The 16,703-nt window shown below is 44.9% G+C and overlaps 1 protein-coding gene across 1 annotated transcript in view; it reads right to left on the bottom strand.

Moving 5' to 3' along the window:
* Positions 1-16,203, bottom strand: part of LOC125941382 (uncharacterized) — a 41,584-nt gene extending 25,381 nt beyond the window's left edge. Inside the window, exons 1-2 of the mRNA XM_049658509.1 lie at positions 16,082-16,203; positions 13,803-13,912 (exon numbers count right to left, since the gene is read on the bottom strand). Coding sequence (XP_049514466.1) covers positions 13,803-13,912; positions 16,082-16,183 — 212 coding nt within the window. The 5' untranslated portion in view covers positions 16,184-16,203. The remainder of the gene's footprint in view (positions 1-13,802; positions 13,913-16,081) is intronic.
* Positions 16,204-16,703: the final 500 nt, after the last annotated feature.

Raw genomic sequence — 16,703 nt, 5'->3', positions numbered from 1 at the left:
AAAACTCAAGGCGCCTTTATTAAAGGAAGATGGTTGAACGCGAAGCTTTCTCCCATGCAAACTGAATCAAAGTCAAAGTCCAAAGCCAACGACCACGCAACGAACCCAAGAAATCCTGAGCGACCCGATGCGATGCGTATGGGATTTGATTCCTTCTTTAGGGTTGTATTTCTTGAACGTTTAAGTTGAATGAAGACACATTTCGTTAAGTTGTATATCCTGTATTTTACATCACGTAGCCGTTCATTACACGCACACACTAACACTTTTACGTACGGCTCTACACTTGCACAGTTTTGCCTTGTGGTCACTTGGTAAATGACCAAATGCCTTAGATCACTGTGATCACTGTGGCAAAAGACCACTCTGAAAATACGTGTATTTTCAGCGGGGGCTATGCTTAAATCCATAGGGCCACTGCATGTCCCTGTGTCCACGGAGAGCCAGACCTTGTCGCCTGCCAAAAAGAAAGTTCCTCAATGATAGGCCATTTACTTTCTTCTGTTTTCTCCTATTTTACTTTGCCTGCCCTGGTCCAGCTGATGAGTCACATTGGGAACGCTTCCTGAAAATGTTTGGAGAAAATTATCAGCATGCTAGCTGACAGTCACGGTGATATGCAGTATTTTCGTGTGTGTAGAAGATTGCGAGCGCGTGCTTCCATTTCTGGAACGGCTTGGACACGAGGGCTCCAGTGCACGCATGTTCGGCCAAGTTTATAAGAACATTAACCCCATGAAGTTCCCGAATTGAAAAACTTTCAAAGCACGCCTTTGGAAATGTCAGTGCACCTTTCGCGTCAAAAGTTTATGAGAATTTTATACCCATAAAGTTTCGTAATTGAAATCCATGCGCTCCGTAGATTCCGCGGCCACTGCGAGATACTGCAACGCGCCCGCTCACTATCGAAATGCCCTTAAATGTTTGCGCTTGGATGGGGCTCCTTGCCTTACGTGACTTCAGGGCAAGGGCGTTGCCACAAAATTGAGTCCGAGCTCGCAATGTTCGTGCCGAAATGTCTTTTCGGGCGTGAAACAGACATTGTAGACAAAATCCAGAATGATTCCCGGCGTAGGTGGTAGTTTTGGTCGACGGTGCATGCCGGCACGGATAAATTTCGGGAAGGGGCGAGAGCCCCATCAGCCCCCCCCCCCCCCCCCCCCCCCTGGCGACGCCCCTGCACACTGGCTGTTTCCGGTAGGGATTCGGTCTGCCCAAGAAGCACGAGGTTGAACAGACAGAATAGCGCTTAGAACCCGACCATGTAGACGCCACCGCACAAGTAGTGGTTGGTAGACGGACCATTTGCAGTACGTACAAAGGAACATCGTAGTGTCAAGAAGCCTCGAATCCATCAAAATACTCGCTTTCCTTGTTCAGTTGTCAAACGAGCGTCTAGGATGGCTTGATGGTAAACGTTCTCGTAAGCAGCAATAACGTCAAGAAAGAGTGTCACTGATAATCGCTTCCTAGATTTTTGCTGCTCTACAGATGACACTATATCGATGATATTGTCAGTCGGTGAACGGCCACGTCATAACCCCGCCATGGAGTCAGAGAAAATTTTGTATTGTTCAAGACACCATTCGAGACGAATGAGGATAATACCATCCATGAGCTTCCTGATGCAGCAGGCGAGTGCTATAGGCGGATGTAATGCCAGTTCCAGCGCTGACATTCCTGCTTGTCGCAGCCGTAGCAGACATCTGAGTTTCTACTCCGGGGGAAGGACGTCATCTAGCCATTAAAATATTAATATGGTTGAGCAGTTATCGTCGCTCTTCTTGACCTAGGCGGTGCAAAGCAGAGTATGTTATTCCGTTGGGCTCTTGTGAAGACGAACGCCTATAGAGCGTCATAGCAGCTTCTAGCTCTTCCATTCTTCCATACTTGTTTCTCGTCAACAGGGAATGCCACATAAAACCATGTCAGTGATTAAAATATGTCCCGACGACGATTTTCGCAAAAAAAAAAATCTTTGCAATGTCCATCTCACGGTGGCTATGGCAGAGAGCAAGAGCTTTAAGGTAGGTCACCACCTTCGAGAATAAATTTTCCGTTTGTAGTCCAAAAGTTACAATTATATTTTTTGCTTGTAAAGCTTAGGTAAATTGAAACTTTAAAATGATGAAATTGCTGAAAATGTAAAGAAAAAAATTACATAAATGAAAATTGCCGAAGTGTCCATGTTGCGCCAACAGTCATAACTACAAAATGGTAGGTGCGATTCAAACGCGAATTGGCAGGCACATAATGAGGAGAACAACCTCTGCATCTAACCACCACAATTACCACATCTCTAAACTAAGGTGTGTTGTTATAAACAGACTGGTAATGTTGATATCCGGCAGGTTTGTTTTTCACACATTTGGCCATAGTAAAAAAAAAAAAAAAACGTTACTGCTCGTTTTCAGCCATGCTGCTTGAATGCGCAGCTCGAATTAAAGAAATTGCACACAAAATTTTATGGGAAATATTTATTACAAATAAAGTTATCCCTTATCGCGTAACTGTAGGATGCAAAAAATCACGTTTTGAGAGGGATGGCGTTAAAGGTTTGAACTGAATGTCAATGTAATAAAAAAACATTCAATATGTCTAAAATCCAGCAGGCTCATAGCTTGGGCTCTCCTTGGAAGCGGCAGTATCTCCTTTTGAGCAAGCTGAAGCGCTAAGTTTTTTTTTCTGGTCCGTTTTGTGTCTCCAGCTGCCTCACGTGCGGCCTTCCTCACATGGCGACAGTCACTGTGTTGATGCTTCCTTTTTGTCCTATACTTTGTCATATTTCATGGAGTACTATATATTTCGCCTTGAAGGGCTAGGACTAAATCCGCGAGCTCGAAATGGGGCACGAAAAAGCACAGATGACACTGATAACGCAGACGCAAACGCAAACCAAGGCAAGAGCGCGCAATGTAAACAGAGTGCCGTAGCACCCCGCAGCCCTCTAGTGGAAATTTTTAGATAAATCGAAAACATTGCCACAAAATGCTTCCAAAAGCTTTAGACCGTACTTAAGTAAATTATCATTACGTAATATGTGCACGAACATACATTTATGACAAGACGGCAGATGCTCCGGATTCAGAAACCTTCTGTTTCGGTTTCGGGTGCGTCTAGGAGGGGTTGGAAAAATGGTCATAACTTTTAAACGGCTTAAGATAACAACATATTTCTTTTTGTTAAATACTCTTGAATAGACAGGGAGCTCGAACATGCTAAATCCAAGAAAATCAGCCTTTTTTTAAAATGCCTTTTTGAAGGTTCTGACCTACCATAAAACGGTGTGGTTGCTAGGGGCGTGAGCGAAGACACAGTAGGTTTCGCGTCACACGGGACAGTGGCTTGCGGGGGTCCGGTGACTCGTACAAGCATTTCCATCTTTGGACCTCTAGCTAATTCATTCTGCGCTGTACTTTCTTTTGCATGCGCCTAGCTACTACGAGGTCGAGAATTGACTTCATGCACGTGTACCTCCTTTCAGCTCAACCTAGTAGCACACGAAACCTATCCAAACCAGTATCAGACCCTACGCTACGATGAATGTGTGAAGCAACGCGTACAACCTTCCATTGAGTCTTCAATTGTCTTACCTGCATGCGATATGTTGTTGTATGTGTCCTCTACAAGATCTTCAAAGAGAGACCAGTCAATTTGTCGAGAGACAACCTGCAATGAGGCTTCCATTCGATCGATTTTCACATAGGTCGCAATATCATCTCTTCCATGTGTTTCATTATGAGTGAACCGCTCCACGTCCGCAGTCCGGCAGCATGGCGCCGTTCTCAAATATCGGCAGCTGTACGGCGTTCCTCACCGAAATTTTGGGCTTCCATCATTTAAAAGTTGTCTAATGCAAATGAATGCTTCCCATATCCGGTGGTGAGTGTTGAAGTCACGTGTTATTATCCAAGGACCTGGGGACGGAGCCATACAATCTTTCACTATTTTGCAATAAGATTGACTTGTTCGGGAATGGTAGTGGCCAAAAAGTGTAAAATTTAGCCTCTCCTTTTCGCAGTAACACATGCGTATTGGTTATCGTCGTGTGCTGGTACAGGTTGGGTGAAATACGTAAGCTCCTTGCGAATGTAATCCAGAAGCTTACTACTCCGGACACACATGGTTGAAGCGAAAGGTTCATATTTTGATAGCTTTATGGCATTTGATGAGCTCGGTTCACAGATGACCAGTATAGGAAAGCGGTTTTCTAACCCGAACTGCCGGGAATCCAAAATACATGAGCTCTGGCTTGTCGCTTTCCATTGAATATATGGAGGCGCTCCTGGCACCGTCCCGGAACAATCGCTGTGCTGTCGACGAACCATGGTTCTGCTGTATAGCTTGTCAAGCATTGGACTTCTAAAGACTTGCGAGAACAGGATTTATGACACCCTACACTTGCAAAGCACTTCAAGCTGTTGGTGTCTGTGGCTTATCCTGAAGAACACCAATAGCAATCACCAAAAACATGATCATGATAACAATTTGTTATATCTTAATTAGTCAATTTCTCAGGAACAGACGAAGTGTGCGTTGCTGTCGAAGTCTGATGTAGCTCAGCTGGTGCATGTAGCGTCAGGAGTTTGGCTTGGGCGGCAGAAGCGATGGTGACGTTGGACGTGGCTCGCCTTGTACGGAGGCTGTGCAGGTCCTTGAATGGCGTCGGCGACGGAATCGTCGTCGCTTAATAGATACGGCTACTTCTCGGTGAGTTGAGTGGCCTATACTCAATTTCTTCAGTATTGTCATTTTAATTTGAATCAAAGGGCTGTCCTTAGAGGATGCATCGTGAAGCGCACTGTAATTTGTGGACTTCGGTACACTGGCCTTGCAGCTGTCAGGGGTGTAGGGCCTCGTGCTTCGAGAACACATAATACTGTTTTTGCACACACTACTAACATGACCTAACTTCCCGAATTTCCCGCACTGCAGCAGTTTCCTTTAAAACAGCGAACTGCGTATCGGAAGTGGCCCACCTTTGCATGTGATGGCAGGGATTCACCTTTAAATATAATCTTTACACACCCTAACGGGCCGAGACGAAACGCATTTGCGATGACGGTGTTTTCTACCGGCATAGGTTACTGGGTGAGCGCTCATACTCGTGATGCCGTCATGGTCGTTCCACCGTTGTACTCCAGCTATGCCATTTGGCTCTCGTCCCTCTGTAGTAGTCCCGCCTCCTACGCCAACCCGGTGGGCCAAGTTGTTTAATAGATTTCGAAGATCGCCGACTGTTTTCGCCGCTATCGTTGTGCTTCGAGTGCAACCTGCTTTTGTGGGCACAGGACCACTAGGAATGTGGTCGTCGTCGCGTGATACCGTCATGGTCGTTCCATCGTTGTCATTTGAGCTTTGTCACCTGTCACCCGCTTCGTCATCAGGTTGTCGTCATACCATCGTCGTTGTCCAATTGTCCTCATATCGGCATCGTCAAGATGTCGTCGTATACGAAATTATCAATAAGAAATTGTCCTCTCAGTGCCATCACGTACTTGTCGCCATACCGCCTTTTCCGTTCCAATGACATCATTCATTACTTGTCATTACATATTCAGTAGTGCATTGGCGTCATACAGTCCTCGTCATGTCGCCATGGTCAAGCGTTACTAAGGCAAGCGAGTATCAATGCAGCAATGGAGGATACCGGATGATGCCACATATAAAGAAAGCAACGGACGTCTCAGAATGACAACTACAGATGTTAACTAAAGACTTCAGAAATGCGCTGTGTCACTACATTGCTCGAGTGCTAATTGCATTACAGGCAACAGACGACAGATGAGGTCTGCTGTAATATTCCTTTCTGGTCCGGTCAAGCGGGCCACATAATTCGCACTGTATCCAGTGTTTGTGGTTTGTTTTGTACCGCGCGCTGCCCTAACTAGCTTTATATCAGGAGTTTCTGTGTGCTATGTTCAGTAATCGGGGCACTATAAGTCACACTGTAACCAGTGTGCACTATACCCGATACCGGCCAATCATGTAAGACTAGCCAGCAACCATCAGGGATTACAACGGTACGACGATGAGAACGTGAGGACGACATTACTTTCAATGTTGTCACGTAGCAGCGACGGTGAAAAACACAGTTGCAAAACTGTGAATGACGAAACGGACTTTTTATTGGGCCAACCTGTGCCCACAAAAGCAGGTTGCACTCGAAGCACAACGATAGCGGCGAACACAGTCGGCGATCTTTGAAATCTGATCAGCGGCGAAACGCGTCGGCTTTTTCTACATGAGTCGTCGAAGGTTCTAGAGTAATCCCTGGTGCTCGCGTGTCTTCCAGAAAGCACTAGACAATTCGCGTCGCTCGTACCATCAGATTACATGAGCGTCGGTGACAACCGATAACGGATACAAGCATACATAACGTTCGAGAACCTTCTGATACATGCAGGCGCGTCCTGCGCCGAGCAATAACGTTTAGCATTTCTTAGCCGGTGAAAAGCAGTCGCCGGTGAAAGATAAAGTACACGTGTTAATATGACCCACGTTCTCGGCAAGGAAGCAACCAGCAGCAGCAGCTGCGGATAATTCTAAGGACGAGACAAAGAATGCTTTGTTTTCAAATTGCACCGCATGACTGTATTCTTACAAAGGACTTCCAGCACAGGAGCCCGATGCACTAACCACTAGGCGACGGATGACTATTTAGCACAGCAGGAGGAGCAAGAAATTCCTGAGGCGTTTTGTAGCTGCTGGAACACTTCTTTTAGAGCGCAGCTATAGGCGCCCGTTCCTGCGGCGACCATCGGCATCGGCGGCGCAACCGAGCGAATGAGCGCAGCGAAAGATGAACGCGAACGCGGAGCGCAGCGTGGGGATGAAAGACTAGAGGATGAAAAAAAAAAAAAAAACACCGCATATCCATGAAGTGAATGATGATCAGTGGGCGAAGCACCGGCCGGGGGATCATTCGGGCAAAACGCTGGAAGCGTTCTCCGGAAGCTGGCTTCTGGCTTCCGGAAGACGGAGCGTGGCGCACATATATTTACACATACACACTCACACACACACACACACACATATATATATATATATATATATATATATAATGTACTTGTGTACAGTATGTACAGGGCTTATATAGCCCTTGTGCACCGCAGCGCCCCTAGCTACAGACGAGAGAGAGGGCGCGGGTTAGGAACGAGAGCGAAAGAGAAAGAGAGCACAGCTGCGCCTCTAGCGGGAGCGGCGAGTACTAGCGTGGCTACGACGGCGCGATGAGGGACAAGGCTCGACCCTAAGGAGCTTCGCCCCTAAAAACGGGGGAGGGTATGGCGAAAGCGTGAGAAGAAAAGTGTGTGATGACGATGGCTACGAGGTGGCACCAGAGTAGCGTGCGCCGTCTGGTATGTCTGTCGGCGGCGGTTGCTGTGAATCGCGCCCACGCGTCACCTTACGCGCTGGCTCTCGCGCTCTCCCGATTAGCGAGGCAGTCGCCCCACACTTCGCTCAATTTGCAACGTGCCGCACGAGACAGATTGTCCGCGCCAGCCACTATATAGCGACAATGAAAACGCGTGTAGAGCTGCGCTAATATTTCGCTTGAGCTGTAATCATCGGTGACTTTTTTTCTACCCGACAGGAATTGGCTTGCGCGTTTTGTCGCGCCAATATGTCACACCCGCGTATAACTTTAACACCGTTCGAAGAGCCGTTGTTCTTGTTGCCCATCCAACTAGTGGCTCGTACCCACTATGGGCGGTTGCCCGGCACCCCGCCTCGCTTGACCACAGCAAAGACTTTATTGAAGTTTGTCTCTATCTCTATCTCTTACGTTAGAATCAAAAACAACTTTCAGGACTGTTATAGAGTCAGCGCTATTAAAAGGTGAAAGCGCATGTCAGTATGATAGCAGTAATGGCAGAGAAAATAAATAGTCATTAGTTCAAATTTGAATACCACCCGAGGACTCGTTGTTGTAGTTGCTGCCCATAAAACTCGTGGCTCATACCCCATATGATGGACTGGTCAAGAAATAGGTGGATTATTTCAAGTCATAACCAAACATACGCTTTAGCACTGCTTTAGAGTGAGTGCTGCTTAAAGGTGAACGCACATGAAAACAATCACCAGCCCTTCCTCAGTCGAGAAAATGGGGGTAAGCGAAGCTTGTCGTCTATGTACCGGCCCTACTACTTTTCCTTCCCTTTCCTGCTACTTTTCCTTCCATTTCGTACTACTTGCCCTTCCCTTTCTTTCTCCTTTTCCTTCCCTTTCGTGCAATTTTTCCTTCCGTTCTATTGTACGACTCTCTGCTCGCCGCTGTTGTCGCTTGCGTTGGATGTCTCGAGTTTGCTCGGCGGCGTGGCTATCAGCATTCGCCCGCCATTGCCACTTGCAATTCTTCGAAAGTAAAGTGCTACAAAATGAAATCTGTCCATCACATAATACAATGGACGGTTCATACCCCCTTAAGCAATGGCTCATACCCCGGTAAACTTGGCCTCCCCATTACGACGACACAAGAGAAGTGAAATTATACGCTGGAATGATGAGCGATAATGCAGCCAGGTGTGAAAGAAGACGACGACGACGAACGCGGGAGCAATGGCACGAGCGCATGTCGAGTGGCGCCAACGAGCCAGTCCTGATGATGATACGGTGTACGCGTACACCGACCCCGACATAAGTAAGCCTCTAAAGCTTCGCTTAAAACTGAAAGCATAATAGCAAGGCTAATCATTAACTTAAACCCTCCACACAGCATAAAGGAAAAGACACAAATTTTGCAGCACACTCAGTTGGACTCCATACGAGATTTCTAGACTGAGGGGCAAATATCGAAGTGACTGAATCCAAGAGTAGAAAAGTAGAGGTGCCGCATCACTACACTGTGAAATAATTTGCAACCTTAAAATGAATAACGGTGTAAATCGGTCAATAAATCGCATCCTTGCACCCAAAAAGGTTATAAGCAGAGTGTACTAGTACACTCTAATGTTAGTGTGTGAGTTATTTATTTATTTTATTTATTTATTCAATACTGCAAACCTTGTACAGGTCCAAGCAGGGTGAGTAAAAAGGTAAACAAGGCAAATACAACAGAGTTAATAACGTTTCAAAAACATCAAATTGAGGCGAAAGGCAATAAAGAATCATTCCAATCAGTTACAGTGCGAGGAAGAAATGAAAACTTGAATAAATCTGTTCGTGCAAAATAGGTTTCAGCGAAGTAGGATGATGGTGGCGAGTATGCCTTGATGTAGAAGATGATAGTAGGGTGATGGATTGATTGCTAGTTGCCGATTCCACAGCAAGAAAAGAAATTGTAAACGTAACGCTTTCCTTCTTTGTTCGAGACATTGAATTCCATTAGCCTGCATTATTTCAGAGGGTAAGTCATACGGGGAAAATTTCGAGTAAATAAACCGTACAGCCTTCCTCTGTACCTTTTCGAGGCGGGAAATATTGTGTTTAGTAAACGGGTCCCAAACAATGCACGCATATTCAAGTTTATAAGTCTAATTATTGAATTGTACGCAAGTAATTTTACACTCGGGGGTGAGTTTTTAAGCTTATGTCTTAAAAAATATAATTTACGGAACGCAGAAGAGCAAACGTTATCTATATGTAAATTCCAAGTTAAAGTATTAGCAGGGTCCTTCAATACTTTTCTCCTGGTCATGAAACTCCCGCGTAACGCTATGGGAGAGCTTCATATAGCGCCCGCAGTTGCGGCGCCGCGGCGCTCGCGTCGCTAGAAGGGCGACGGGGAAGGCGGCCGCTGCCGCCGGAAAGCGGAGTGTCGGCGCGGCGTGCTGTTGTGCGTGGTTGTTTTTTGTTTCGTCTGAACGTGTCTCCCCATGTAGCGACATCGACACTTCGTAATTCACCATAGGAGTGAGAGTGATGCCTAACACTTGCTGTGCGCCAGGCCGCGCTCCGGATGCAAGGGGGTCGACGAAAAAGTCTCCTTATTCTGTTTGCCAGCGAACCAGGAACTACGCGACAGGTGGAAGCGAGTAATCCCGCGACAAGAAACTGCCTGGTTCTCGTTTGAATCGAAGTACTTTCGCTTGTGCGAAAAACATTTTGAAGCCGGAGATATTATTCGTGCGGACATGTGTACAGTGAATGGAAGTGTTGTGTCATTGCCACGCGATCGACCTAAACTGGTAGCAGACGCCATTCCGAGGATTTCCTAGGCGCACCTGTGTACTTGTCTAAGCCCAAGAAACGTTCGCATGCACCGACACGGCGCCCACCTGTAAAAAGGCGGCGAGCGGTATCTTCAAACTGCACTGAAGCCGAAGTTGCGGCCGGCTCAACTGCAGACGTCACCGATGCAGTCGAAGAAGAAATTCACGGTTAGTCTGGTACACACCTCTGGAGTATGCTACTTGCTGACTACGCAGGCAAGCTGGCGTCACTCTCATTACGAAATTTGTTCTTGGTCACTATTTATAGATGAAGTACGAACTGTGAATCGCCTTGGCGGTGCTGATGCAGAGTGCCTAACACAGCACACCGTTTGCTTTGCCTCAGGTCTGCAAAGGGTGAAGGTCCAACTTCGCAGGGTGAGGCAACAACTTCATTCGTGTCATCGGAAGCTCGCAAAAGCGGAGGCGCAGGCAAATGAAAAACGGGGCATGCAGGAAGCTATTGAGAAGCTATCGGGCGGCGAGAAGCTCATTATAGATCACTGCATCATGAAGGCAGACATGAAGTCAACGAATTCAGTGCGGTAAGCCTCCATTCCTCATGATTTTTTTTTGTACAAACCGCGACAGTGTCTGTGTTTTAGAGGTTTACTTGAAGCGCGGCATTTGTAATGAACGTGCTTACTTTTTGCTTAATGATCCAAACGAAAAAGTGATAGCGCTGACTAAAATGACGATGGGCCACGCCTACTCTTATAAATGCAAGATCTCTTTCAGGATAAAGAACCTACTGCTAACCAGGTAAACTTTTTAATAACACACACCAAAACAACTTGCAGAGTAGCTGTGCACTGTATGGAAATGTGATGGTTGTCTAGCCATTTGATGCTAATAGCATACACGTCTCGTTTTAAATGCAGTGAATATCTATTATCCTTTCTAGTGTATGAAATTTCTCACTCATGTCATTCACTGAGTGATAGAGCAAGATATTTATGTTTCAGATTGATACCCTGGTAGTTCTTTTGGACGATATACTACTGGAGCCGGCTGAGTGCCTGCAAGATATCAATCGTCCGGAGTCAACGAATGACTGCATTTTGGACTACCTTGGTGGCTAGGTTGCAAGAATGTTTGCTAAAATAAGCTGCAAGGACTGCCTCCAAACACTGAGGAGCACCTCCCGAGAGCCAAGTGCACTCACCGAAATAAAGACTATGAGATTTTTTTCAAGTGCCATCAGACCAGCTGCTTTGCCATCTGCAAATTGTGGACGAGCACCTAGAAGTGTGCACCGTGCCAATGTCTACATGAACATTGTGAAGACATCCTGCTGGACGACCGTACTTCGTCGGCCAGTGTTGGCTGCGCAACAGATTTTGTACGCACTACGGCTGAGCATTTTTTTTAATTAAGTGCCGTTTGCATGTTCTTACACGCGAAATTAAGGAACAGACTATTTCGTTCATCCTGTCTAGCCACAGGAGAGAGGAAAGCAGTGACAAATTATTTTTTCCTGGTGTTTTGTCTCATTCCCTCTGTCCACCAACTTTTCTGCCAGTCTATCAAACGCAATCTTAATTGCAACCATATGTGTAGTAGTGCTTGCGGCACTTTTGATTCCTTTACGCTTGCTAGTAATTACTCCCTAATAATTGTATACCATGCCCTCCATTCCGCCCTTTTACTAAGTAGACACTGTCCTGCATGGGGTAGCGTGGTTAGCACAAATCAAAATGCTATCCAGAAAGACCTGCGCAAGCTTGTTTTCTGTTAGGCAGAAAAAAATAATACATAAAGTTAGGCTCTAGTTGGATTAAGAAAACTGATTATAAAGACAAACAAGAGAACCATGCAAGAAATAACATAGTTATTCAGTTTGATCGGTAAATGTAGTCTTGAATGACCTATAGTGACGATGGAAGCTCCGAGCTGGTTTCAATCTGCGCTCGTATTTTTATAAAAAGACTCGGGTGGTGTTTTCGGGTGATTATAAGTGAAACGCCAACCTTGAACTGATGGTCACTGCGACATTAAATTTGAATGGATGAAAAAAGAATACACTCGCGCAGGTTTGAACCATGGTTAAATTTGTATGCGTAAATGCAAGAACTTTCGCTTAGAAACCGCACATATTGCCTATATCTAGCATGCGCAGTTCACAGCTGCTGCTGCAAATAGTACCAAGATGACTTTATTCAGACGTGCCTGTTCTGCGCGCGAAATTCCCATTAGCAGCTTCGCGATGCCCCAGAATAAACAGGCAATTAACAGTAGAATAAGCGCTGCGGATCGCCAGCGCGCGGTAGGGTGCACCACAACTTCTTGCGCAAGCAACGTTAATCTGTGGGTCAGCTCAGCTTAGTCATGGCGCACAGTATAATTTAAGCAAGATTTTAATCCCCTACACAGGAATCAAGAAACGTAGGTATAGGTACGAGCACAAGCGAAATTGCAACACTTGACGGGCAGCCTTGGGTGAACCATTTCTAACAATCAATGACTTGAAGTAATAAACAACTCGCATGCTAGCTTATTTGGTCAAGAGTAAGCACTGCTATGTTCAGTTAGCAGACACAGTGAAATAAAAATGCGGGCGAGGTGTTTTTTGGGGGAAACATCCACGCGAACGCGCGACTGCCCTTCCAAGCACGGCAGATCGGTGCCCTTCTACTGACGGCGGCGCCTCTGGTGGCAGCTTTTGTCCCTATATGAAACTTCGGCGGGAGTTTCATGACCAGAAGAAAGTATTGAAGGACCCTGGTATTAGTAAGTGTAACGCCTAAGTACTTATATTTAGTCTCTTCCCGCAACGGTGCCGTGCCTAGCGTGTACGCAAAAGAGAGCGGAGATTTTTGCCGAGAGAAGCGAAGAAAGACGGTTTTATCAGTATTAAGTTTCATATCCCATGTTTCACACCATTCAAAAATGTTAGTAAGAGCGCTATTAAGATGGTTCTGATCGGTAGATGAGGTTATTTCTTGAAAAAGCCCACAATCATCCGCAAACAATCTGATTTGCACGTTAGAACGATTTACACACTCATTCACTTGTAACGGCGTAAATTATTTAACAGCGCGCGTACCTCGCATTACGATCGAAATAGTTTTCTGCCTCTTCGCTGTAATATACGGTCACTGATTAACAACTTTACTGCCATAATGCATAAATACTGAAGACAGTTAACAAAACGAAATTCAATTCTGGGTTTTCACATGCCAGAACCATTATGAGGCATGCCATAATGGGGGACTTCGGATTAATATTGAACAGCTGTGTTCCCTTAGCGTGACGCGATGGAAGCTACACGGACATATTTTTTGCGTTTTGTTCCCATCTAAGTGGAGCCGCCGCGGCCGGGATTTGATCCCACGACCTCGTAGTTAGCAGAGGAACTCTATATCTGCTAAGCTACCACGGCGGGTAATAATTACAGATAATAAAAAAAAAACAGAGCGAGTCTACAATCGTCAGCAAGTGTAGGCAGCAAGGCTTGTTTCCTTCGGAGCAAGGATGCTCCTAAAAGCTTTATAATCAACATATATGTTGTTATTCCATGGTTTTCTTCCTGTCAAGATTGTGAAATAATATACTTCTAAACGACAAAGTTTCTTGACAGGAAGTTGCAGAAAGACGTCTTGGTTTGACATTTTAAATATCACATAAATGAAAGAAGTATTTACGTACGTTTTCCACTGTGGGGAAATTTCCACAACCAGTGCAATTTCCGGTTGGCCTGTAAGGGGATGGCTTACCAAGCAAAACAGAAAGCCGTTGGTCGTTGGCGCACCGTCTCCCTGAAACGCAGTAAAACCAAGTCACCACAAACTACTTAGTTTGCTAACGGCTAAGGATGGTTGCAGTGTTTAAATCAGGGGCCAGATTGGATGCTAGTAATTACAGACCCATTTCCTTGCTAAGCACGCGTGCTGTAAACTTGTTGAACATGTCATAGCCCACCACATAACCTGTCACCTGGAATAAATGAACTCCTTTGTTAATTACCAGCATGGTTTTCGCAAAAATGTCTTGACAATCACGCAACTGCCTCTTGTATTCACGACTTCGTTACCACCATAGATAAACGTGAACAAATTGATGCCGTTTTTTTTTATTTATCGAAAGCTTTCGACCGTGTACCGCACATACAACTAAATAGTCTACGAGAAGCGGGAATTCCTGAAAATTTGGTTCTGTCTATCTAGCAAACCGCACCCAGTATAGTCAGTGCGTATATGTCGATTCTGAGGAGCTGCACGTATTATCTGGTGTTCCGCAGGGGTCTGTGCTCGGACCCTTGTCTTTTTTTATGTATGTGAATGACATTGCTAAAATTATGGATGACTGTGTTGTCGATGAACTATTTGCAGACGATTGTCTAAGCTACAGTAATAAAGATACCAAATGCCAGAACCTGCTCAATGAGAACCTATGTAAACTTGTGGACTGGTGCGAGCGGCACGGGATGGAAATCAATTTTGTGAAAACATTTCTATGTCGACCACAAGAAAAAAAATCCTTTGTCCTACTCCTATCACATTGTTCATCAGCATATTCATTCTATCTCATCTGTGAAGTACTTAGCTTTAACAATTAGAAATAACCTTAGTTTGGACGACCACATTAATAAATACCGATCTCTTGTTCGCCCAGTTCAAGAGTACAGATCCTTCGTGTGGGACCCTTCTTTTGCAAAAGACATTGCCAAGTTGGAGCGCGTTCAGCGCCTCGCTGCCTAATTTTATCCGATTATTGCATAACCTCTTCCGTAACCAACATGTTAAACAAGCTTAAACAAGAACCCTTGCATGGGCGGCGACAGATCGCCACACAAAAGTTTATTTATTTATTGGACCATAACAACATAGGCTTATCACGCGATAAATATATCACGTGATCCCGACCAAGTGCCCGTCTGTGTATAGAGCACAAAGCATTCACTACGTCGGCGGTATACACAGCGCACTTTGTCTTCTACACTCAATCTTTTCCTCCAATTTACCCTTCCCCCACGGCAGGGTAACCAACCGGGATCAGTCCTGGTTCACCTTACTGCCTTTCATTTGTACATTTATCCCTCTTTCTATCTCTTGATCATTTTCTAGCTTGTGTAACTCATTCAAGTGTCACATTGTTTGCGCTTACCAATTTAATTAAGTAGTATCCAATATTTGCAACTAATTCCCTGCTAACACTGTAGAATTTGTTGTTGTATTTTTTTTACATGCTACGACATTTACTGGAATGTCCATTTTTTAGCTCATCTTAAACCCTGCCTTCTTTTCTAAAGCTCATGGCCATGTTTGAAGAATAAATGTGTGAATAAATAAAGAACTGGTCTACACAGCTAATTAACATGTTGCAGTGGTATCTTCTTGTTTATCTTACTAAGCGCTCGGTACCCACGTTGGGATAGATTGTGTCATTTATTTCGCAATTCATTCATTTCATGATTCATTACATGACGAGTCTACTGTAATGAAAGCTGAATAAGCACCTTGACGGGCCCATCGACACCTACCAGTTAGGCAAAAATCAGTAGCATATCCAACTAACAAAACAAAGATAGCAAAAAATTCTCTTCACGACATCCTTCATCAAAAACACAGAAAGCAACCTGCATCGATCGCCGCACTAAGTTTTCTAAGCAATATTCCTACCATGTGCGAAAGTAAGTGTATGTTTTCATTAAAAAAAGAAACATGGGAAGAAATAAATTTTTTATAAATAACGCAGTTGTGCAAAGTACAAAAAACGTTTATTTAGCGGACAAAGTAGATAAAAAAATCTGAATACATGGGCAAGTTATGAACTTTGGACAATTGATAAAATTTATCCGGATTTATTCTAGCTTCATCGGAACAATTCGCAAAGATAATAGTGCTATGTGCCTGTTAGAAAAAAAAAAGTGCAATGGTGCTGGAGTGTGGGGCTTTGCGCCTGCTTCTGCCCTGCACTTCTCTCACCTGATAGTAATGGTGGTCGCCGAGTCTTGCCCTAATCGTCATCATTTCAAGAGTCTGGATTAGGCCAAGTTTCATCTTCGGATTCCACACGGCCAGGGCCATGTTAGGGACAATACTGCGGTGTGCACGCAAATAGTGAGCCTACAGGTAAATCGGTGATTTAGTTTCATATACTACAGCCCTTAATATGACTACGGTAGGGTTATACAAGTTAATGCTAAGAACACACGCAAAAACCCAATAAGTACAACTTGTAAACAAGCAAGCAAACAAACAAAGAGAATAAAGAAGAATATGTAAACATTCAACCAGCTTAGAGGTAATATTCCATAGCGTTCCAAATTTCTTCACTCGAATGCATTGGCTACAACATGTGGCATTGTTCCAGTATTTATCAGTTCTGAGAGAGATAGAAATAATTTTATTTTGCCCAAAATGTGGTTAGATGAGGGGGTAATGACTAGAAATTAAGCCTCCCCTGTCCCCCCTTTAGACGGCAGCCGGCAGCTCCTGAGCCGCGGCGGCGTCTTCATCCATTTGGACTACTCTTGCTTGAACATCCAGGTCCAAGCTGAGCAGCACGGTCTCCCATTGCTCCTCATTTCTTACTATTAAACTTGGT

The sequence above is a fragment of the Dermacentor silvarum genome, chromosome 11 (genome assembly GCF_013339745.2).
Source record: "Dermacentor silvarum isolate Dsil-2018 chromosome 11, BIME_Dsil_1.4, whole genome shotgun sequence".
Classification (NCBI taxonomy): domain Eukaryota; kingdom Metazoa; phylum Arthropoda; class Arachnida; order Ixodida; family Ixodidae; genus Dermacentor; species Dermacentor silvarum.
The sequence above is the reverse complement of the archived record's forward strand: the minus strand, read 5'-3'. Positions and strand labels throughout refer to the sequence as shown.